Source organism: Volvox carteri, assembly GCF_000143455.1.
Source record: "Volvox carteri f. nagariensis unplaced genomic scaffold VOLCAscaffold_7, whole genome shotgun sequence".
Lineage (NCBI taxonomy): Eukaryota > Viridiplantae > Chlorophyta > Chlorophyceae > Chlamydomonadales > Volvocaceae > Volvox > Volvox carteri.
The window spans coordinates 2,082,731-2,106,585 of NW_003307550.1; the positions used below are offsets into that span (position 1 = coordinate 2,082,731).

Consider the following 23,855-nt stretch of genomic DNA (forward strand, 5'->3'; position numbering starts at 1 on the left):
GTCGGATGTCGCGGCTCTCGCGATGTGTCTCCACGATGTGCTGGACGGGGACGATGAACGGGTGGATGCTGTGCGTCGTCAATTCGAAGAAGTTCTCGGCGTCTACTCCGTTGGTGAAGCATGGGAACTGTTCCGAGGTGAGAGATTTAGATTGTTGATCACAGAGAGAAAAGCGCGAGTCCGTGCTAGAGACGTGGGGCGGCGATGTCCCCGTGCCGTGCCGAGAACAACCGGAAACTTTGCGAACGGTGTTTTGAAAGACAATGTGCCCTTCATTGCAGAGGATTTCCAGCTCTCCCCGCTTCGCGCCGCCATGGCACTGAGAGGGAATGTACCGGGCCTTACCGTCTCGGACGCGAAATCCCTCTTGTTCAAGATCAAAACGGCATCGGAGGGGGCCGTGGAGGATCAGGGACACAGGGACGCGGAGACTGGCACCGTCGAGGACGCGGCGGAACTGTGGTCCCGATGAGTGCACCAGCCGGCATCACCGAAGCAGAGGATGTGCCACCCCGCGTCAAGTCGCGTGGTGCTACTGGTAAGTGGCGACGTGAGATGTGTGGTAGGGAAGAGTGGGCAACCTAGAAAGGAGGAACCCACCTCACCCCACCCACCCAATTGCATAATGTTATACATACCGACGTCTATGAAACATCATACCATATGACAACAGATATGCCCCCCTTGTTTTACAACCCTGTACAGGCGAGTTCAAAACAAACTGGTCAGAGCTTGGCGGTATAGACCCATATGCATGCTGCATCAGCGGCGGCATCAGGGGGTGGTTCATCGGTGCTAAGACTGGCAACATCGAGAATATTATCAACCACGTCAAAACACGCCAGCACATGATGGCGTGCAAGCAAGAGACACAGCGGCTCACCCAGCAGGGTGGCCTTGTCGCGCGGCCCATGCCACCACCTGGCGTGCGAGACGTCAGCTGTGCCTGGCCACCTGACATGCGCATGCATCTATATGGCATGTCGGACGAGGCGGCAGAGGAGGAGTATCAGCGCCTCTACAGCCAGTTTCAGCACAGGCGCACACGTCGGCGAGAGCAGCAGCCCAATGCCGTAGACAGTGGGCGCCGCATCTTACCGCGCACTTCACCCACTCCTGCACCTGGAGCGCGCACCGTTGGTCCCAACATGGATCCGGAGGCACAGCGCATCGTCAGCCCCGACGTGGCGACATGGATATCAGCGATAGCGAGTCTGGTGAGGGAGTCCATATGGTTCGAAGCGGAGGGGGTGGGAATGTGCGCCTGTTTCTCTCCAGTGAGAGTCCGGAGTGGTTCACCCCACTGAGTATCATAAAGCTGGTGCGCGAGGTGTTCACTCCTGGCAGGATCGACCTGGACCCATGCTCGTCCGCGGCTGCTAACACACGTGTTGGGGCGACAGTGTATTACGATATGGAATCCGATGGTCTGTTGGAGTGCAACGCGTGGATGGGCAATGTGTTTGTCAACCCGCCTTTTGGGGTGCAGGGTGGTGCAAGCTATCAGAGCCTGTTTTTCCAGAGATGCGCAACAGAGTACACGGCTGGTCACATTCACCAAGCAGTACTGCTGCTGAAAGCCGCTGTGGGTTATGCGTGGTTTGATGCCATACTACAATGGCCTGTCTGTTTTCTGCGCCAACGTTTGGCGGGTAGCCAATCCACACGGAAGTGTCGTGGTTTACATGGGCCCAGACGTGCAACGTTTTGTGTCAGTGTTTGGTTGTATGGGCGGAGTACCGGGGGCGACTTCATGGGCCATGCCCCGCCCAACGGAGAGCTCGATGGATTAAGGCATAGATTGCATATGGCGAACATATTCTTCTCGGCAGACATCTGCATTTTCATTTGTTTTCAATGTAGCTCGTGGTACTGAGTTTAGCGGTTTATCAGAGATTTGTCATTGTTTCCACCCGAACCTATTCATGCATACGAGTGTTGTGGGATAAACTGGACGGACTGTCGATAAAGTGTGGTGGGAAAACAGTGGGACCTCGGCAGCTGACTTGACTGGGTAATGCAGTCGTGGCCCTGAGTGCTTGCCTCCGGTAGTAGTAGTAGTGCCAGAGTACGGTAACCAGGTGTGCAAGGTTTTCCACTCCATGTCGTGGGATCGAATCTAATACACACATGAGGCACTTGTAAGCGGTCCTCTTGCAAAGTTTTTCTGTAAATTCCTTAAAAGTCATGTGCTTTTGGATGCCAGCCCCGGCCAATCCTGCCAACTTGACAGCCAATTCGACACCCTGTCAGGCTAATTCGATACCCTGTCAGGCCAATTTGACACCCCGAACAGGTCAATTCGATACCCTGTCAGGCTAATTCAATACCCTGTTAGGCCAATTCGGCACCCGGACAGGCCAATTCGACACCCGGACAGGCCAATTCAGGCGCAGCACAGCCCAATTCCGAGGCTCCACAGCGCAATTCGAATACCTCCGGCGGGTCCGCCAGAACAATTCCAGACCTCGGCAGACCAATTCTTTCGTCAGGAATAAAATCCAGGCTAATTCTGCGACAGAGCTCTTCCCTAATTCCAGCCCGAATCCTACCCTCCTCAGCCGCTTGGGGCCTAAACAGGAGCGTGTGGGCTGGTCTTCTTTAACGAAGCAGATAACGCCATCACACCCAAGGACTTATATATGTGGATTAGTTGAAACGTTTCATGAGCGCGACAAGGAAGAAAGCGCTGGGTGACTGCATCTCCGCATCTATTCCCATTGGTAATGGTACAGGGTGTACGATATGCTCACATAAGGAATCACTTACAGCGTTGCCACTCGTGCTTAACCTTCCTTATCATACACAACAAGACAATAATTACAGAATAAAAGGAATGTGATGCTACCATACCTTGGTCAATCAAAGCATTTCGCTTGCAAGACACATGGGAATTGCTCCTGAGAGCCCTACCTGCCTTACCTCTCACGCGAGATGTAATTGACATTAGTCCACGTCGGACGTTAATGACTTAGTGTCATGTTGTTATGCTGACAACCTTAAAAGCTTGTGCGAAGCTTCTGGCCTGGGTGCGGCCTCGTGATGGCCTCTCCGCCTCAGCAGCGAAAGGCCAGCTCCAGTGGTTCTGCATCTCGCATTGCCCAGAGACTTTCGTAAGGATGGTATTTCTAAATGGCGTACTCTGTGGATTAGCTGCGGCTACGCAACGGTCGTGTCGGGCTGGAGATTGCTCACACCGAACGCTTCGTGCAATCTCCTGCGGACTTTAAAGGTAAGCAAGCTTGAGTTGAGTTAAACATTAAAATGTCAAGTTTGTATAAGTGCGCGTGTGTGTTCCGTGGCCACTGCAACCGACGCGATGCATGCGGGCACGAGTGTATGCATTTCACTGCTGATTTCACTATTTCTTGCGGTGCGTTGAAACCTATGAAAGCCCAACACCCGGGGAGGCAATGTCATGAGGACAGACTTCAACAATCAGACAATCGTTGAAACCCACAATTCGTATCTCCTCGTTGTCGTACGTTGGGTGTATCAGCAAAACATGCTTCCCGGCCTTTACAACGGAAAGGACATGTCAGTGCGCTCCGTGTGGCACGTGCGTCCATGGTCCCCGGGACCTTCTGAACCATAGTCACTGCCTCAGCCTCTTAAGGAAATCTTGACTATAAGCCTACGGGAAGTCATGCGTTAGATAGACACACTCGCGTGTGAAAGCCCTGCGGGTCACAGGCCGGATTCGATACGGTTACGAGCGCACTGGCTGGGTACCGGTTTTTTTTGTGCAAATGTAAGTGTAAGTGTAAGTGCATGTTACATCCGGTGCTTGTAAAAGCTATAGGTGGTCCCGCCTTAACGAGCCGAGAGGTTCCAAGGTTTTGGCGTGGGCAACGCTGCTACACTGCTGGGGACGAGATCATTTATCGTTCACGATGCGCATGGGCAGGATTGTGGTATGAGAAAAAAGAACGTTGCTAGCCTTGTCGCTGATAGCGTGATGGTGAAACTAAACCGCAGAGCAACTTGTTGGTTCGGTGCTTTCGCTAGCTTTAACACGATAGCCACGGAAAACCGTTCCATCCCAACCGCATGAACCTTGCGCCTCATGAACAAAGGATAACCGTAGCTTCTATTACAGTGGCGACTGAACCCCGAGAACTGTTTCCTTGTTTCATCTACGCACATCAAGTTGTATACCGACCTGCATAGCGGTTTACGCGTTTGTCGATTTGGGTGTTTTTCGGCAGCCTGTGAAGAGTGAGTTACGTAGAGCATAGAGCATAGAAATACGTACTGGAGAACGGTTGACTAGCTGTGGAGGTTTGGATCCCATGGAGGCGGGCGGAAGGTTGACGGCGCGGGTGATGCAAATTGGGTTGGATTTAGTCCCTGTGATCCTGCGCGCGCGTAGCAATATTTGCTTCCGGAGATTATGTCCTCATGGCGTACGACTGGGGCTCGCACTCGCCCATATGCTGCCTTCGAAATAGCATCGTTGTACAAGGTGTCGTGTGATAGGCGGTGAAATGACTTCAAGCGCTGATACTATCTGGTTTACCTTGTCCTTTTCGGCTCTATCGTCCGCATCTTACACGTTGAACTTAATGTGCAATTTGGAATGTTGCGCTGGCATGACTCCAAAGGTGGCTAACTCGTTATGACGGAAGCTGGAAGAAGTATCTTTTTTTCCTGCTGAGCTGCATCAGCTATGGTCCAAAGGCAACTTTCAGCTGGTTTTCTCCAAGCGCTTCGTCCATCGGGCCCGATACGGCCAATTTGTATACGACACTAAGGAGCATCGTGTTATAGAAAGGCAAATAAATTTTGTATTTAAACGTCATGCGCTCATAATTTACTTCATTGCGATCCGGCGGCCCAAGTTTGTTTTCACCTATTCCCCTAACTTCAAAAAGTTTATACCGCCAATATGTCCGGCGAGTGGAGCACTAGTTTCTGCGGCTGCTGTGCTGAGCCTGGTGGTGCTGCCACCTGCTGTAAGTTTGTAAATTTGAGCCGCCAGAGCGTGGACCAGGTGTTCGAAGTAGTAATTGCGCCAGCTATGTTTCCGTGACGTGCTGACCTAATCGCCTTGCTCATTTTTTCAATTTAAACACTCTTGGCATGCAGTCTACACCTGGTGTTGCCCCTACTGCGCTTTTGGCAGCGAGGTGGCGAAGCTGGGCCCTGAGGTATGCCAGTTAACTGTCGCGCGACTCTGCCTCTTTACGCTGTTAAGGTTAGATAAGTGATCTTCTAAAGCAGTTACCTCGTCTCCTCAAAAGAGGGCTGCTATTTCGTCAATAATACTATTCGTATAGTTTACGGAATGAGGCGCGTCAGCCGAGATTGTTTGGGATATCTATGCAGTGCATCAGAATTCATCGAGCCTTGGTTTGAACTACTTGTTGGCGCTCTTTTCATGGAGGCCGCGTGGGTGGGCTAGAAAGAAGTCACCTTGCCACCCATTTACGTTAAACGATAAGCTTGCTATCGTATCTACCTTGTTTGTTGAAGTCGTCATTACGTTCAAAAATTACTTCAGCAAGTGGGCCCTGGTCTACGGAAAATGTTCCCGCACTAACCGCCGCTTTTCCGACTTGTGCAGGTGTGCTGCGGCGGGAACTGCTATGGAGCATGCCTGGCTTACTACTGCTTGTTCTCGCTCGGGTAAGAATGCTTTATCATTATTGCAAGCAACGATGTCGATGTAATACTAAGCGTGCGCCCCACCACCCCGTTCCCGTATACAGCCTTTGCTGCTTCATGCATATGTCTGTGCGTGGACACATTCGCCAGAAGTACGGTATCAACGGCAACGGATGCAATGACTGCCTGCTCACGATGTGCTGCCCCCTATGGTAAGTCTCGAGGCGACCGTTCCTTCCAAAACATGCTTATTGCTTTTGTACAGGTCGTTAACCTTACCTTTCTTGCCTCTTTCTTTGCTCGTGCAGCGCTATTTGCCAAGAGACCCGTGAGATTGCTAAGCATTCATCCTAAATTGGCATAGTCAAGATATTTGCAAGGGGATGTCCGACAGACTTCGCCCGGCTTTTGGACCAATGCAACGCGACCAACATCAATTACCGCAAGTCATGATAAATAATGGTCGCGAATCGGAGTACTGCAATCGGAGTACTGCAATGCCTGCTCGAATGATGCCCGTGCAGCTGAAGTTCTCTTGACGATTTCTAGTCATGACCTGGTTCTCGGCCTAAATGCCAACTCGTTGTACATGTGAATCGTATTGTTGAACCACCTATGTATCTGTTATCCCGTACCGCTGTGTCTGTTGGCTTCATCCTGGGCGCGCTGCTGCACTGTCTGCTTCAATGCGACTCCTGTAACCGTCCTCACCTTGGACATCACGACAAATGTGAGCAATCATTTCACGATCTTGGCATGTCAATCTTCCACGCGGCCTTGTTGTAAAGCATGCAAAGCGCACAATGCCTGCCAGGGATGCGTGTGTATAAAGCCCTCGATGTTCCTCTTCGGAGTCTAGAGGGTTGAACGGTGATGCATGGTGGGGCATCACAGCTCAATGAATCACATAGGACTGGTGGTGTTGAGTCACCGTGCAGTTTGTTAAATTTGCTTTCATTACTCACTTTTGATTTGAAGTCCTTCAGCCTGACGTATGGTCGTATGTGTGTCTTGACCCGTGTAAAACAGCCACATGGCAGACCCTTGCGTCTCGTTCCCCGTGAAGCAAATCTATATTGATACAGGCACATTGTACAATCGGATAAGGTATTTGATGTGGTTATCTATAAGAGTAGAAATCCCTGCCATATCAGCACACTGCATCCGGAAGTCATGCTGTTCTTCATGCCAGAGATATGAACCATAAGAGACCGCTGGTTAGAACCAGGAGTGAACATATAAGGGGCCTGCAATATGCTCTGCCTTGCTGCGACCCTCCTGGCGTGCCAGATGGCACAACCAACAGCTCACCACGACACGGTTCAGCCAATACCAACCCAATGAAATAGGCGCAATCCAGTCGCTCTGACTGGATTCCGCCTACGCACGATTCCAGCACGATGAAGCTTACCCGTCTGGTGCGTGACACGTGCACGCAGCCTGGATAGCCTCCGCCGCGGAAAGGAGGGGGAATGGAGTGCAGCGGGCGGTCCGCCGGAGAACATACAACGGGGCATAACACTTATAAATGCGTCCATAACTTCTCAGCTGCGGGTTTCTCCAAATACACACGCACCTATTGAGGCAGGGCTCTAAGCCAAGCCAAGCCGAAAACATGAAAGCACTGCTGCTATGGCTGCTTCAGCACTCTTAACGGCGGCAGGGGAACTTCCGTATCCTTGATAACAGCTATCAACAGAACCTCAAATGCAGCCGCTGCCGCGCCCAGCTCTCATCGCTCGTGCACCGATATGCAACGCAGCCTGTCGAAATTTGACCAGCCCCAGCAATTGCCACTACGCCCTGTCTCCCATACGCACCATCGCCGCCGTCTCGGGCATGGGGCGTACGGTAGGAAAATATCAGCTGCAACATGTACGGTATCATATTGTGCAATAGGAAATGAATAGGCAAAGCATTGCGCCTCGATCTCTATCCCCCAGCAGTAGCAGCAGCAGGCGCGGCACCAACAGTAGCCCGGGAATGCGACGCTAGCATCTCCCCTGTCAAGAGCACCAGACCAGAGGCCGCAACAGTCGCGTGGATATCCCTTTCTCCTCAGCGAGTTCCTTCATTGAACGTTTTCCTATTCCCCTGTTTAACATTACCTTACCTCAGGTTTGCTTCTAGGAAGCAAACGCCTTCTAGCACCCGTAAAGGAGTGGTGATGCAAACTTGTAAGTAATAACATAGCACAGCGTAGCTACCTGCGTGGCGAATATGTGTGGTTTGGTGAGCATGGCATTGTTCGTGTTCAAATGTGGGTGCACGAGAGAAACGAAGACGAGCAGACACTCATACAATCTTCGCGATTAGGCAGCTGGACTGCAAGCCACGGGACCGTGGCAATAGATCCACATGTTAAAGTGTGAGTATGTGGAAAGCCTCCGTGCTGTGGCCCCGCGCTGCAAGTTGCGGGCCCAGTTTCCTACGGACCTTAGCAGGTGACTGGCCTGCGACAGTGTTGAGTCGCTCTTTGAATGGATCCAATGACTATCGTTCCCTCTGTTGAATGCCATTTCAACTGACCTTTGCTATTTGGCAAACGTGTGTAATCCTTGGATTTCCTTTGATTGTGCTGTGTATGTCGACGAAATGTCATATGAGACCTTCACCCGGGTTAGGCCGGCGTTAGGGGATATAGACTTGACGATGCAAGTGGTCGGGGGGGGGCCCCAAAGAGTGATGTCGCAAGGAAGGAATCCGTGACCGGTAACAGGTGCTAGGTAATTATAACGCAATAGTTTCATGGTATGGAACAAGGCAAACATGGTGTCGTTGATGTGGCCACTGGCTGTCCTATAGCGCTTGTCAAAAAGTATAAAAGCAACTGTCGTGCAGCATTCGAGGATCGTTCGTCGAGATACAACCTTCAATCCTGCCAAGGAGTAAGGGAGTATCTTTGTAAATTGTTATGAATACCGTTAATTACTACTGATTTTAGAGACACACATATATCTTGTGCACGAACCGACACGCGACAGGAGGGTTCAACAAGCATAATACGCTTCCACATGATTGCACGCTTAAGTGACACCTATTACAAATAGTTTAGACATGTCATCATATAGCTGATGAGATTACTAGAATAGGCGGCGACAGGTGGTTAGGACGGATAGGGGATGGGGACACAGGGGCGCTTGGGCTGCGCCAGCGGCCTAAGGCTAACGGTGAGTTGCTCGAAACGTAACACAAATCCAATTCGGGTGGTTTATGCTGGGTTTGGGAAGCTTGCGTGGCATATCGTCTACCTCGGTATTTCGTCAGTGGTCCCGATTCGGTATCCCAGGTCCCTTAGTGATACTCCTGAGTGGCATACTCAACGACCACGGTACAATTGCAGGTAACGCCTTTGCATTTGCCAGCGACGTGCCTGCGTGGCAGCAACTTCTTGAAGCTGCGCTGCTTGCGACGACGGCTTGTCTGCCCTTCTGCAGCAATTGGTTTTTCAGAGGTATGTGCAACCCTGGGACTGTCTGGAGACGATGTGGCGCCGCCTGTGCATCGGTTAATTTCAGATGTCAGCCGCACGGTGATATTTCTCTCACTCTGGCATTCATTTACTTGGGCGCGATATCCCAGTCCTGCTGCTGCGATCTGTGCGGCTGTCGTTTAGCAGTCATGCCAACGGGTGTAACGGAAAATTGAGGGTCGCCTCGTCCAGGAGCATTTACCATGTCTTCCGTGTTGGAAGGGCCTTTAGGTTGCCTCCTTTGGTCCGTCTATGCATAGCAGGTCCTCGCTGGCTCCTGGTTAGATGCTGAGTCTGTGACTGGGCCCGTCCCCTCGGTGGTCCAAGACACGGAACAGCTACGGAGCGGCTCCCCAACGCTGGTCACAGCTGATAGCAACTTAGCACATATCTCAGCCAGCCATCCCAAGCAGCTTCCTCCTCGTGACTCCCTGGACGAACAGCACCGGACGCGACAGCGTCACCAGCACCACAGCCACCATGACGTGGCGCAGCAGCAGCAGCAACAACAACAGCTGGCGCAACGTGTGGTGCCCACGACGCCGATGGCCTCCGCCACAAAGCTCCCGGCTCGAGGCGGGTAGGTGGGAAGCGTTGAGACGGGAGACACAGCTCCCCCGGACGGGTTGGGGATAGGCCCCACGGCTGGCCCCACGGCTGCTACGGCTCCGGGGGGGGAAATGGAGAGAAGGGCGCCAGGGTTGTGCGAAGGGACTGTCAAGAAGTCTCAAAACTTGAGCAGCACTGCAGATCCAGTTCAGGAAGGAATGGGGGTTGGGGCACAGGAGGTCGGCCATCACACGCTTTATGGGGGGGAGTTGGAACTGTAGCGTTGGGAAGTGCACACCATCCGCTGTCAGCCCCTGCCTCCGGAACTCCAAGAAGATTCCGCGGATTTGGTGTACCTGGGAGGTTTGTACGAGGTGAATGCGATCTGGGTCAGGCTGGACGCGCGGTCCAGCTTGACCCAAATCGCTTGACGGCGCGTCTGAAGGGTCGGTCCGCCGCTGGCGACCTTCCTATTTTCCTATCGACATAATCGCGAACTAGGGGCGGGCGGGCGGGCGGGCAGGCGCCCTGATGAAGACTAAAACGAGGATAAAGGGCATTATTTTTCCATTTGGGTCGGCTTTCATTTAGGTAAACGGGACGAGAAACGGACACCAGGAAAGACGGGAAAGGAGCAATTTTATCCTTGTGCATGGAGATCTGCACCTACAGGTAACATATCCGAAAGAACTGGATGCTGCCACCTGTTCCTGCCGCCGCCGCGCCCTCCCGCTTGGGGTTGTTGCTGGTGCAGGGTGGGTGCCGGCGGTGTCGCACTGGGTATTATCCTTACGGTGGCGTTACAGCTCGTGGGGCGCTGGCTACAGCGGCAGCGATGGGCGCAACAGCTGATGGAGCTCCTGGACCTGCGGCGCAGCAGCGGCAGCAGCGCTAGCACAAGCGGAATGTACGACGACGGTGCTGACGGCTTTGCCGCAGCTGGCCGGCGGCCGGGTGGCCGCCGCGGTGGCAGCACCACCAGCCAGGCTGCTGCCGGCGGCGACGCGGGGGCCGTGGGCAGTAGCGTCAGCGGGAGCGTTGACGGCGCCGCCGGGAGATTTGCCTTCCTGGGCAGCGGCGGCGGCGATACGGGAAGCTTGCAGGGAAGTCCGTTGGGGACGCTGGACGGCGGCGGGGTGGGGTTAGGAGTCGGGCAGGGGGTGGCGTCGCTGGGCAGCAGCGGTGCCGCCGCCGCGGCGGCTGCGGCGCTGCCGTCGGTGGCGAGTTCAGACCCCGGGGAGAGCGTGGAGTGGGTCAATATGTGCTGGCGGAAGGTCTGGCGGGTGTACCAGCGGGGTCTGGAGCGCTGGATCATCGACCTGCTGCAGCCGGTGTTTGACGGACTGGTGGGTGGATGGCGGCTGCTGGGTTGATGGGGGGCCGCAGGCGGAGGTGGAGGCGGGGGCTGGGAAGATAAAAGCTTGTACGTGCAGCTGAGCGGTCAAGGGCTTCATGGAGGGACAGCAAAAACACGCAAAAAAGCTGCAAATGGAATCATGCTTGAGTGCTTTTAAGTTTGGGGAGACCACCAATGCCCCGGCGGGACATTGGTGGGTGAAAGGAAATCCCGAGAGAAGCGAGTGGAGCGGGTGGCGGGGCGGTTGACATGGAGCAGGCGAGCAGCAGGTTACTGGGCCACAACGGTTAGGCGGGGGGGGGGCGTCATGGGCGTATTTAAATTAAAGTTAAAACAGGTTGTTTAACTAATCTGAGGGTGGGGGGTTGGAGAGGAGCTCCACGGTTTTTTGCCCCACGGTTCTACCCTAGGCTTGGGGTAGGGTACTAGGCCGTCATAATGGCCTCCTGCCTACGATTTGGTCCAAATTTCCAACACCCGCATCCTCTTGATACGGTTCTGTCTGCTACTCCTGCTGGCTTGCCCTGTTCCCCTCCTTGCCATGGTGTAAATATTCCTGGTGTAAGTATTCTTCGGGGTTCCCCCATCTTTAACCACGATATCCTCAAGAGTGGTTCCGCCCCTACATACATACACACACGACAGGTGTGCTCAGATGCATCTTGTGATTGCCCCACAATGCGATGTGATGTTTCCTCCTGCCCCCCTGTCCCCTCCATTTGGAAGTTAACGAGCTTTGGACGCAGGCAGTTCATTCTGATTTCCGTGCACAAGATTTCCCCTCTGTTTGAAGGATGACAGCAGTTGTGTTTTCTTCACGCCTCTGGCACATGGCCCCCCTCCCCAATCCCCCGGCAAATCGACTATGCTTCGCCGTACCCCCCCTCCCCCTTCCCCTCCCCCTTCCCCTGTCAATCGACTATGCTTCGCCGTACCCCCCCTCCCCCTTCTTCCTTTCCTACACCTACTTCTTTACGGATTGGCAATACTATTCCGCTTTTTTAGTTCTGGCGGCTTAGGTAGGTAGTTTTTCCGACATCATCTTCACTTCGTCATCCCGAGGTCACGGTCGCCACGGACGCCTTTCGGTCAGTTCTACGTTTGTTACTCTCTTGCCCTGGCAGCAGCTTCAATCGTGTGTGGTTCGTCTTTCCTCCCCCTTCCACGCCCCCTTCCACTCCCGGCAGGTGAAGGACGGCTCGGTGCCGCGCTGGCTGTGCAGACTTAGAGTGGTGGAACTGACCTTGGATCACGAGGCGCCGTACTTTTCAAATATGCGGCGGAGAAATAGCCGGAAAGTGGGTACGCGGCTGGGTTGTGGTTGGGCGGATGGTCGGCGGCGATTAGGAGGAATTCGCGGGGTGGTGGGTGAGGTCACCGTCATGGGCCCGATCTGCTCAGCCATCTTGGCCCCCCCACCGGTCCCCCCCCTTTTTCAGAGCCCCAACGTCATCCGGAGACACAGACACAGACATGCACATAGTAGTTTTCTTCTTCTCCCCAGATAATGAGCTGTAAGGGGTAAGCTGTAGTGTTCCCGTCCCTACTCGCATCGCAGCACCCCCCTCCTGCCCGCCCACGCAACACGGACACACACACACACACACACACACACACACACACACACACACACACACACGCGCGCGCGCGCGCGCCAGTATGCCTCTATGCGCAAATTCCGTTTTCCACCCTTACCTCCATTATTTTTTAGTCAACCCTTCGCTGCTTGCACGTGATTCAAACCCCGTTCGGACTCAGGACTCGGACCTCAACGGTGTCGTGGACCTGCGCTACACGGGAGGTGCCCGAATGCTGCTCATGCTGGAGCTGGGAGAGGGCCGTTGGCGGTTTAAAGTCCCCGTACTGGTTTCGGATCTGGATCTGGAGTGCCAGATGTGGCTCAAGCTGCGTCTCGCGCCCATGTGCCCCTGGATCGGCACCATCAGCCTGGCGTTTGTGGGTCCACCCAACGTCAAGGTCCAATTGTCGCCGTACAACCGTGTACGGCTTATGCGTGTACCTGTCGTACAAAACTACCTTCGGAAGTTGCTGACGGTGGATTTGCCGGCGTTGATGGTGTTGCCACAGCGTCTGGAGATCAACATCCCGCCCTCCGTGACGACCATTGCGGAGGCGGCGGTGGGTCGGGACACCATCATGCGGGCCGTGGCGAGCGCGGTCCTGCAGGTGAGAGGTGTGCGGCATGAGTTTATTGAGCTTTTTTTGAGTGGTGTGGTGTGGTGTGGTGTGGGAGTGTGTGGTGTGGTGTGGTGTGGTGGAGGAAAGGCATCCACGGGTAACGTGCCTTGCGGACAAACCAGTCAAACCAGTTGACAACCCCCTAACCAACCCTAACTAACCCTCCTAACTAAATCCCCCCCACACACACCCCACCACCCCGCCGGCTTCCTCGTGTCGCAGGCTGATGCGGTGGAAGCTGCTCTGCTGGCCGCCCTGCCGCTGGGGCCGCAGACACCGGCTGGCGGCGTGACGCTGCCGGAGGCCTTCAAGGTGGGCTGGGCTGGGGGTGAGGGGTTAGGGGTTAGGGGCAGGGTAGGGGTGTTTTGGAGCGATGGGGGGAGCGAAAACAGTGGTGGTAGGTAGGTAGGTAGGTAGGTAGGTAGGTAGGTAGGTAGGTAGGTAGGTAGGTAGGTAGGTAGGTAGGTAGGTACAGGTAGCTGGGGGTGGGGCGCGGTAGGTTCTGGCCGCCAATGCTGCATGGGAGACCCCTGAGGGCGGGCGGCAGTAGGTTGTGCTTGTAGTGAACGGGACAGGAATTGTAAAAGCTGTGCGGGCGCATCATTTCCCCGCCATTTCCATCGTGATACGCACATGATACACACACGCACAGAAACACACACGCACACGCGCGCACACCCACATTTACGTATGCACACCATGCGTATGTCTTCCCCTCCCCCCACCTCCCCCCTTTCCTTCCTCCCACTCAGGGCGAGCTGGGTGTGACCCTCCGCGAGGCTCGCAATCTACCCGTGTGGGGCTTCCCGGGTCAGAGCAACCCCTACGTGCGGCTTGTGCTGGGGGAGCAGGTGGGGGAGGGAGGGGGACTGAGGGCGGGAGGCGGGGAGGGGGTGCGGAGTTGGGAATGGGAATGAGGATGGGATGAAGGTAGGGAACTGGGGCAGGAGCTGTGGGTTGGACATGCTGGTGGGGTTGGGGTGAGTGAGTTGCGCGTGTCCCTGATTGACCGCGCGGCATTTCCATCGCACATCCGTAATAGTACCATGCGCACATCACGCACACCGCGTGCACATGCCTCTCTCCGCCGCCCCCACCTCCTTGCCCATCTTTTGCGGACGTATATATGAACACTTATATATGTATGTTGTTACAGGGTGGTGGTTAAGCTTCACGAGCGGCCCCCTTTCCCGAGGCAGTTCCCTGCGCTCCCCTGCTAGAGGGGCACCCTAATCCGTTCACCCATCCGACTTCAGAATGTATTCGTTGGGTTCAGCAACTCACCACCAGCATCCAACCAAATCTAGCGGATCAACGGCGCATCAACTTAGTTCCTGGTTAGCTCGCAAGTTGATTTTATCACGTCCTACATCGTCCATACGATAGGGGGCCACCTCTCATTTTATCACTCCTCAAACACCCGAGGAGCCTGCAGGCGGATTTGAATCCGGGTCGGCCGGGAGCAGAAGTCAGGCCTTATCCTCTGCCAGCCGCCTGCCATGTATGTACATATACCTTAATATTCATAGATATGAGATGCGTATGTAGAAGGCCCGAGCCTTCGTCCCTCCCCCTTTCCAGGCTGCGCGCATGTCTCCCTTTCCCTTTCCTGCCCTTCACCACTACCACCACCACCATTACCACCACCACCCAACAGCAACAGTGACGACAATACTATCAGCCCGATAACCGCCGCCCAACCGCATGTGCTGGCCCCAGGCTGTGCAGAGTCGTCGCGAGGGCGACACCAGCCACCCGGGCCGCCACCGGGCCCCGGTGTGGAACCAGGAGTTCCAGTTCCTGGTGGAGAACCCCGAGGTGCAGGTGGGAGGGGGAGGGGGGGTTGCAGGTAGGAGGGGGAGGTGCAGCACCAGCACCAGCAAGCACCTCAGCCTGCATAAAAGAGTAGCTGTTGTTGCCAGCAGGTTCCCCGTGTTGTTGTTCCCCCCGGCCCAGCTCCTCCCTGACCACCACCACCACCACTACCGCCGCTGTGACCTGTTGGTTGCCGCGGGACCTGCCAGTAACTGAACAGTTCTATGCCGTACATTGCTGTCATCACCTAACCAACCTGCGGCCGCCCGGGCCCCTACAGGTTCTTGAATTGCTCGTCAAGGACAGCCATCTGACGGGTCGTACGGAGGTGGGACGAGCGACTATTAAGCTGGCCGACGTGCTGGTGGCGCAGCATTCGGCGGTGAGAGGTTGTTGCGGTTGGGGTAGGCGTCATGGTGCGTCGATATCGGATCGATGGATGGACTGACGGACAGACAGAACTACAAAGTGGACAGTAGCGAAGTAGAAGATTCATATGTACAAACTGACGGGCGGACGGACGAACTCATGGCCCGTGCAGGAGGGCGGCAAATTGACCATGTGGGTGCCGCTGCAACCCCCAGCCGGATCGTACGGCATTACCGGCGGCGAACCCGTACCCACTGGCGATGTGCTTCTGGAGTTGTCGTACAAGGTACGTGCGTGCTGCATGCAGAGGAACGGGATCTCGGCAGTAGCAGCAACACCACCACCGACATTTGCACAACCACTCGTATGTACGTGATGTACGGTGCAGTGTTTTTCCTTTTCCCTTTTTCCCCTCTATTCCCCATTTCCGGCCCCCGGCCCTGGCGCCGTGCATGGCCCTCATCTTCCCCTACTTCCTCACGTCCTCCGCATTCCTGATGCCGCGGAAGTCCATTGCCGCCGAGTCCCAGTCTGAGGCTTCCCCTTTCCGTCTCTACGCGGCGGTTGGATTTGATTTCAGCAGCTCCTGTTGCGTGTGGGAAGTGTGTACCCGCATCCCATCCCACCATACCGCACCGGGTTTCTCTCATCCAACCTTGATGAGCTGGTGGGAACCAAACCTATTCGCGACCCGGTGCTTTTTGCGCGCTGTACTATTTTTAATGTGCTCTTCCCTTCAGCGGCCGGGACTGCATTTCCTGCTTCCCTGTGCGGACCCGACACGCCGTGTTTCCTGACGTCCTTTTCAAACAGGCCTTTGACGATGACGAGCAAGACTCAGGGTATCGGGAAGCGGAGAACTACTCCAAGCAGGCTGCGGCACAGGCGCCCATTACCGACATTCGCAGCGCTGCAGCCGCCAGCAGCCGCGCAGCCGTCGCCGCCTCCGCTGCCGTCTCCGCGATTGCAATGACGCGCGCGGCGGCGGCGCGCGCAGCCGCGCGCGCGGCGCGAGCCGCCCAGGAGGCCGCTGCCGCCGCGGCGGGCGCAGCCAAGGGCGCTGTAGACCAGGGTGCATCTATAATCGCCCAACAGCAGCAGCAGGTATTGCCGCCGCTGCCGCCGCTGGCGGTGTCGCCACCGAAGCAGCTACCGGCGAATGCGACATACATGGCGGCACCGCCGCCACCGTGGGAGGCGCAACCCGCCGCCGTACCAGGTCCCAGCACAGCGCTTGCCGCCGCGGGCACCTCCGACAACGAGGTGGAACGCGCCGTGGCCGTTTCGGGACAGCTGCCAGCAACGGCGCCGCCTTCGCCGGCGGCCCCTGTGGGCAGCGTCGGTGGTACTGGAACGGCGTGTGCAGGCCGCGACGGTGACGCAGGTGAGGGTGGCGATAGCACCGATCTGGCGCAGCATGTTCTTGCTGCCGCCGCCCCACCTGCTGCTGCTGCTGCTGGCGCGGTGATGGCGACCGCGCCGGGTGCTGTGGCTGTTCCGGGGATGAGGGTGCGGGTTGCAGTAGAGGAGAAAACGAACGACGATGGCAGCGTCGCAAAGCTTGCGGCGTTGCCTGAAGGGACCGAAACCAAGGTGATGGTAACAGCAACGGCGACGGCGCCTGCTGTACAGCAAACGAGAAGAACGGCGACAGCCGTACTGGAGCGTCCGCAAGCTTTAGGACCCGGCGACGGTGGCAGCAGCAATGGCCGTATGTACGGTGGTGACATCGGCGGCACTGCCGTGGCTGCGGACAGCCGTTGGCGCCGACGGGAGCCCGACGGCGGCAGCGGGGCCGACGTCGACGCCGCCTCATCTTCGCGAACACATCACGGCGACGGTGGTGGCGACGCAGGCGGCGAGGACAACGCAAGTAACGGTAATGGCAACGGTGCCGGCAGTGACGGCGCATCTGCAGGGTTGCCGGCGGTAGTTGCTGTAGAGGTTCTGGAGGCGGGCCCCCATCAACTGGGTGGCGGCGGCGCCGCTGCCGCGCCGGGGCGGACCCTGCTCCTCCCACCGCGACCGCTAAAGCACTCCGTGGACAAGCCCGCTGTTCACGTCACTGCGGAAGTCGTCGTCACGCAGGCGGCTTCCGGGCCTCCAAGCCACGGCGTCGAGGTGGGAAGGGATCAGGGTCAGGCCGCCGCCGGAGGCACCGGTGATGGCGGCGCCGTTGGCGTCACTGGCCCAGTGCTGAGTGCGTTGGTGAGCCTTACGGCGTCCGCACACTCCCTGACGGCCGCAGCTATCGAAAAGGCGCGGGAGTCCTTGAGCCAGAAGACGCCGCCGCCGCCGTTATCTTCAGGTCCTCAGCAGCCTCCTGACGGAGCTGCGGCGGCGGCTGAGAAAGATCGGACCGGCAGTAGCAGCAGCAGTGGCGGCAGCGGCGATGGAAACTGGCTGGCGGCCATTGTATCCCGGCTGCCGCGGTACGGCGGTGGCAGCGGCGGCGGGAGTAACATGGATGAACGGGAGGGAGTCGTACCCGTCGACACAGCTGCCGCCGGCCGGTCACCAGCCGGCGACGGAGGCAGCGGCGGCGGCGGCGGCGACGAGCACCCTTGGTGGCAGTTCTGGGTGCCCAAAGGCGGTACCGTCAAGCTGCAAGACGCGGGCGCTGCCGACGGCGATGGAACCGGCGCTGCGGCCTCAGCAGCGGAGGCACTCCCCGCGTCCAAGGGCGGTGCGGCGGCGGCGCCGGCCGAGCCGTCAGACGGCAGTGGTGCGAAGCCCTGGTGGCAATTTTGGTCGGATGGAGACAAGGAGCGCGACAAGGGGGAAGATGGCGACGGCAGTGAGGGCTTGCGGCAGGGCGCGGAGGGCGAGGATCATCGCGGCAGCAAGCCCGTGGAGGCGATTTACATTCCCGCTGACCTGCCCCTGGAGGAAATCGCAGCGGAGGTGCAGAGACTCAAGGTGCGCCGCCAGGGCACGAAAGGTCCTCGGCGCTGGATTCGCGGGAGATTGGCGAATCAGGGTTGAAGCCCGCGTCCTCTGTTTCCTTTTCCCTCTTCTATCCCTTTTTCCTGCAACCCCCGAATCTAAGCTTCCCATCCTGTTCCGTTTCGTCTCTTCGTCCTCTTCTCATTTGTTAGGTGGTGCAGGGAGGGAGGGAGGGAGGGAGGGAGGGATGGCGGCACAGGGGCGCCCCTTAGCTGCGCTTGACTACTTGGGTCTCCTTTTGTGGTCTCCATCTTTTACATGATTGTGCTCTCTCACAGTTGCTCTCACTTTTGTGTGCCCTGTGTGTATTTCCGTAATTTCCTGCCTGCGTCTCGTTACACATTCCATACCCCCTGCGTTGCCCTTGGTATTTCAGTTTCAAGTATTCCTGCTACAACCGCAATACCTTTTCCTCCTTCTCTCTCCCGGGTAATGTCCCCTCTGTCTGGCAGGAGGACAGTTGGCGCGAGCGGAGTGACCACGTCAGCAGCTTGTGGAGGAAGGCGGTGGAGAGGAACGACCGCAAGTAAGAGAGAGCTGGAGGGGGGAGGGTGGGAGGGTGGCAGCGCTTGAGCATGGGCCTTGAGGGGGGGGGCTAGGGAATGAAGGGTCGCACGCATGCCGCTGCTCTGCTGTTGTTGCTGTGTTTGTGCTAGTGTTGCGTTTCCAATGGTGCCTGTGATGCTGACGCAACTGAAACTGGGTCGTCTCATCGTCATGATGGTGCGTCCGCTGCTGCTGCTGCTGCTGCTGCTGCCACTACTGCTATTGCTGCTTCCTCAGGTGGTTGATGTTGGCCGCGTTTTTGTTGTCGGTGGCGGTCGGGCTGCTGACGGTGGTTGCGTGGAGACTGGAGCAGCTGGAGCACATGCAGGTGGGGGGCGGTCCATGTGTAGTGACCCGCGGGTCCACACACGCGGAGGGTCATGTGCAGTGATGACCCCTATGACTGCGACTCGTATTAGTCGACTAGTGTCCTTGTTTCTCGTGTGTTTAGTGATTGGGTACTAGGAGTTTTTGCGTTATATTATATGTCCTTTACCTACCTAACTTATGGCTCTTAGGCTCTTGAGCCTCTGGCTCGTAAGGGCTCGTGACACCTCTCTGGGTAACGCACCCGAGGTGTAACACACACACACACACATGTTTCTGGGTCAAATCCTAAGCTGCCTGAAATGACAGTGGCGGCTTAGCTATCATTCCATCTGGCATTGCTTTCTTGAAGTGACACCTGCAAGGTTGTCCTGTTGATCATTGACCCACAGCGACACCACGTCGTTGTTTGCTCTCTGCCCGACGCCCTCGTGCAGGCGGCCGTGCCGCAAATCGCCCTCATGACGATGCAGGCGGCCCTGCAGGCCTTGGAGCAACACGCCAGTAGCGGCGGCGGCGGCCTTTTGTGATGGGCGGCCCATGTACAGCAATGTACAGCAGTGGCTCTGGCAATTAAGGTACTGAAGCAGCATTACTTGCAGCCGTAGCGGCGGCACGAGGATGGGGCCAATTGTGTTGCTTGGGGCGCACCGCGACCGCCCGTTGAGTCGTGCGTTGTGGCAGCTGTTTGTGGATTAGGAAGGAGGGAGGCGATAGGAAGAGAGCCAGGCTCTTACATACGTACAAACATTCACACATACACGATATGTCTGAACTGCAGCCCGATAAGATAAGGTATAAGGTTACCACCCTACAGGAATACTTCTACTTCTTCTGCCAGCTGTTTTAGCAAAACAGAAGGCTCCAGGCTCCAGAATGGTAGTCGGCGATCGAATGTTTTGTTACACAGAGTCTCGCTTAGCTGCCCAATGCTCAATGCCAGGGCTCATGCGTTGTTGCTCAGCTCACGGCAACAACGCATCGGCAGCGCCACGTTTGTTTTAGGGTCCAAGTTTTCAGTTTACATGGTACGACGGATGTATGAACTAAACTCCGGGACGATTTTGTCGCCGCGAGTCATGTCATGCGTGCAACATGATCGCCGACTACCCTACCCAAAGCGCGCCGATCCGCATCGGGCAGTACCCCCGGACAGAAGAGCTATCAGAGAGGAAACATAGACAACGTGATGTTCTTAATGGTTTACCAAGGTTAATTTTCGGACTTGCGTGATGCGTTGTCAATGCGATTCTTGCGATGTCGATGTTGATGATGGTAGTGAGGTTAGGATGATAATGCTGGGGACGACGAAAAGTGTAGGGGGTGCTTATAAGGCGGGGACGGTATGCAATTTGACGACTTGTTTGCGCTAGGTCAGCTGATTACCTCCGTGACGAGGTCGTGGCAGGGTCGCTACCGGTCTGTCTGTTTATCTGTGTGATGAGCTTGTGCCTATCCTGGCGTATACCGGTCGTGGCGATGGAGGGCAGATACGGATGGGCGCACGCATGCCAAGACATAAATCTATAATGGTCATAGTCATAATCATGAAGATGGCGCTTTTTTTATCGTTTTTAAGTTGGTAGCTAGCCAGGGCTTGGGGCTATAAAGTGGGACCCCAGGATGGCTTCTGGTGTACGGCGTATGGCGTATGGCGTATCCGTACTACATGTCGTATCAGTCATCCACAGGCCGGCGCGTGTTCCGCTGCGAATGGGTTAGTTTGCGGCGGATGGTGACGGCGGTGGTGGTAGAGGGTAGCTCTCGATATGCGGATGTGCGCGCGGAAGGGGGGCCCAGATCTGTGTTGTTGAATCGTTATCATCGTCGCGAATGCTGATGTGTACAAGTGCTGCTGCTTGCGGTCGGTCTCTTATGCTGTTGCCGGGCTGTATGTCGATGTACGTGGTGCAGCGAGATGGCACGGAAATAGGACGTACGTCAAATTTGTGGATCGTCGTTTTGGATTCAATAGCGGTTACGGAGATTTTTCCGTATCAGATCCCATCGGGGCCGTTACATCAGCTGCATTGTAGAGTGCGAATCAGGATGAAGGATGTATGAGAAGACCTGATCAGTCGGAAAGGAAAAAGCAGAAAACAAATGCTTTCCTTCGTTTCCAGGAGTGGTGTATACACAACGCCAGTCGCTGCAATCTAGCGACGCTGCTTTGCAGCTGGGGTCGTTTGTAGCACGATGTCCAGTTTTGAGGAGAGGGGTTGAAAAGTTATTGTCGATGTCTCAGAAGATGTCTTGTACAAGAGCGCTATCGAAATTTAGTTGGTGAAGGTTTTTGCGCCAGCCATCCCACCAGCGACCCATACCCACAGTTTCAGACTCAGTTAGCCACACGGGCACTGTTCAGATAGTAGGCCTTTAATTGTGTCGGTGCTGTGAGAAAGTCTTAGTTTGAGGTGTTGGTTGTTTTGATGGATGGGAGCATGAAATTGGAGAAGGATTGGAACGCTTGGTCTGTCTGGGGCAGCAGCCCTAACGTGCGCAGTTGGCAGGCCAGAAAAGCTTCGTGCACATGTTCGCGCCGGGATCGTTTCTTTACAATTCTTATATGTTTTCTTTCATGGTAGGTGTGTGTACAATCGTAACGCAGCTGCAGAGACAGCGCTGTCATGCGTTGTTTTGGCTTTCGCATATGCCCCGGCGCGGTTGTACCTGGCAGCGCTGCTTTGGGGGCTGTACGCTGGTTGGTGTCAGGTATATGATTTTTGCGACTGCTGCCAGTGATTTTGTTGCACAAGGAGTGAGGAGGGGCATGCAGGAGTACGGGGCACGGACAGGTATGGTCGGTGGGGCGAAGATAGGAACAGTTGTAACGGACAGGCTACCAGTGTGTATCTATGATGGGGAGATCAACATACACTTCTCATATTCAGGCCAAGGAAAGAGGCACAGAGGCTGGTATAAACCGCTTTTCGCAAGGATAGATATGCTCTTCCTCCTTGAAGACGAGAAAATCTAGGACGCTGGAAAGTGAAACGAGCAAACTCTGAAGCATGGCTGGTTAAAGGTCAGTAATCATCTAGATGATCATTGTCCTCCCGTACAAGCAATCAATACATTAGTTGCAAGAGTGGCCAAGTGGTCCAGAGAGACACGGCTGCTTGACGTCCATCGGGAACATCGCAGAGCAGCCACAAAACAAACGCATACAGACAGACGTACAAACACACATACACACATCCGTGACCCAAAAGCCATACGACAGGCGATATGCCAAAGGTGCATGGGCTGACAGCTGCTGCCGCTACTGCTACTGCTCTCCGACCAACGCGCCGTACACAATACAACGCAAACTTCACCAAAAAGTCCCAAACGGCGTTCTGCACTCCTTAAGCTTCCAAGGCATAACCAAAACATGTACAATACGAACCTCCACAAGCGAAACAAAGGGTAATCCAAATTCCAAAACTTAGATAAGGCCCATCGCGCCCGGAAGACTGGAACATCAGCCCCCTTGTTGTTCATTCTGCATGGCCTGCTGCTGGTGCTGCTGCTGGTGCTACTTCTTGTTGACAAAAAAGGAAAATGTGCAACCCATGTCCTGAAGCTTCCAACGAGGGGAGCACATCGCCGGCGCAAAATTTACTGGATCAACACTTATCAACAACTGCGACCCCAACACGTCAATAACCGCAATCAACTAAATCATGTTCATACGACATCAGCATACCAGAGACACTCACTCTATCACACACACAGGCCAAGAAACGCATCACCGGAAAAGGCACGACCCCGTGCCGCACGATGAGGGTAAAAAATCCTCTAGTACTCGTAATGAGCCCTACGTACGCGCGGAGAGGCGCGAGTGCGAGCAGCCACATACCCCCATCACGGTCTGTCGGAAGATTGCTGGATGCCGGATGATCGGCAGAGGAACACACATACATCAAACACATAAAGGACGCGCACAGCGCTACACAACTGAATTGCGGCACACATATACGTACACATACACGCACACACACATACACCTACAGAGACAAAGACCAGACAACATACATACATACATACATACTCCATTCAGAACACCACCAGCCGAGATCACGGAGGAAAGGAAAAGGCTGTAAAGGTCCATTCACCCAGGACACTTTGCCTCGGCTGTAACGGTTGTGGCGATGGTGGTATAGCGGTGACGGATGTGGTGGCGGTGGTGGTGGTGGTGGTGGCACTGACCGCACCAGCCCCGTGAACCCCCCTGTAAGGCAGCCCCCCTAAAGAGACAGACACCTCTGGGTGATGGGCCAGCACACGCGCACACGCAGACCTCCGGTCAGGCCGGATATCATGTGACGTTAAGGGTACGGGGCGCGCCAAACGCCGCTACAGTCACTGAGCGAAAATCAACACAAAAGCAGGGCAGGACATCACCGAATAGCGCAACAGCTGCCACCTCCTCCTCCTCCTCGCTCCTCTACCAAAAGCGATCTGCAGCCGCGACAGGCAGCCACAGCACCCCGGCCTCTACCGCCGAAGCGTCCAAAATAGCAAACCCAAAGGGGCCCGGAAAGCCCCCAAACAGACAGACCGGCAAGGGTACAAAACAACCATCATAAGTGAGTTAGGGGGAGGGGGCAGCCGTGTGGGTTCGTGACTCAGCGGCCCCGTTCCCCTGAAAACCCCCACTCCACACCTCCCGCGCCCCCTTACCGG

The 23,855-nt window shown here is 55.8% G+C and overlaps 3 protein-coding genes across 3 annotated transcripts; all 3 read left to right on the plus strand.

Moving 5' to 3' along the window:
* VOLCADRAFT_103595 (uncharacterized protein) lies at positions 1-2,322 on the plus strand (the record flags this gene model as incomplete). The annotated part of the gene is made up of 4 exons (XM_002947644.1): positions 1-137; positions 282-538; positions 706-1,217; positions 2,254-2,322. Exons 1-4 carry the CDS (start codon positions 121-123, stop codon positions 2,320-2,322), a joined length of 855 nt encoding a protein of 284 aa, XP_002947690.1. The 5' UTR covers positions 1-120.
* A 2,476-nt stretch (positions 2,323-4,798) lies between these two features.
* Positions 4,799-6,647, plus strand: VOLCADRAFT_103596 (uncharacterized protein). Its single transcript, XM_002947645.1, has 5 exons — positions 4,799-4,955; positions 5,089-5,150; positions 5,567-5,628; positions 5,712-5,819; positions 5,916-6,647. Exons 1-5 carry the CDS (start codon positions 4,889-4,891, stop codon positions 5,959-5,961), a joined length of 345 nt encoding a protein of 114 aa, XP_002947691.1. The 5' UTR covers positions 4,799-4,888; the 3' UTR covers positions 5,962-6,647.
* Positions 6,648-8,729: 2,082 nt separating this feature from the next.
* On the plus strand, positions 8,730-19,717 carry VOLCADRAFT_88088 (uncharacterized protein; the record flags this gene model as incomplete). Its single annotated transcript, XM_002947646.1, has 15 exons — positions 8,730-8,777; positions 9,523-9,659; positions 10,383-10,974; positions 12,173-12,283; positions 12,744-13,172; positions 13,407-13,496; positions 13,937-14,035; positions 14,904-15,008; positions 15,280-15,381; positions 15,541-15,654; positions 16,182-17,676; positions 17,890-18,287; positions 18,767-18,840; positions 19,098-19,188; positions 19,625-19,717. 15 exons carry the CDS (start codon positions 8,730-8,732, stop codon positions 19,715-19,717), a joined length of 3,978 nt encoding a protein of 1,325 aa, XP_002947692.1.
* Between the last annotated feature and the right edge of the window lie 4,138 nt (positions 19,718-23,855).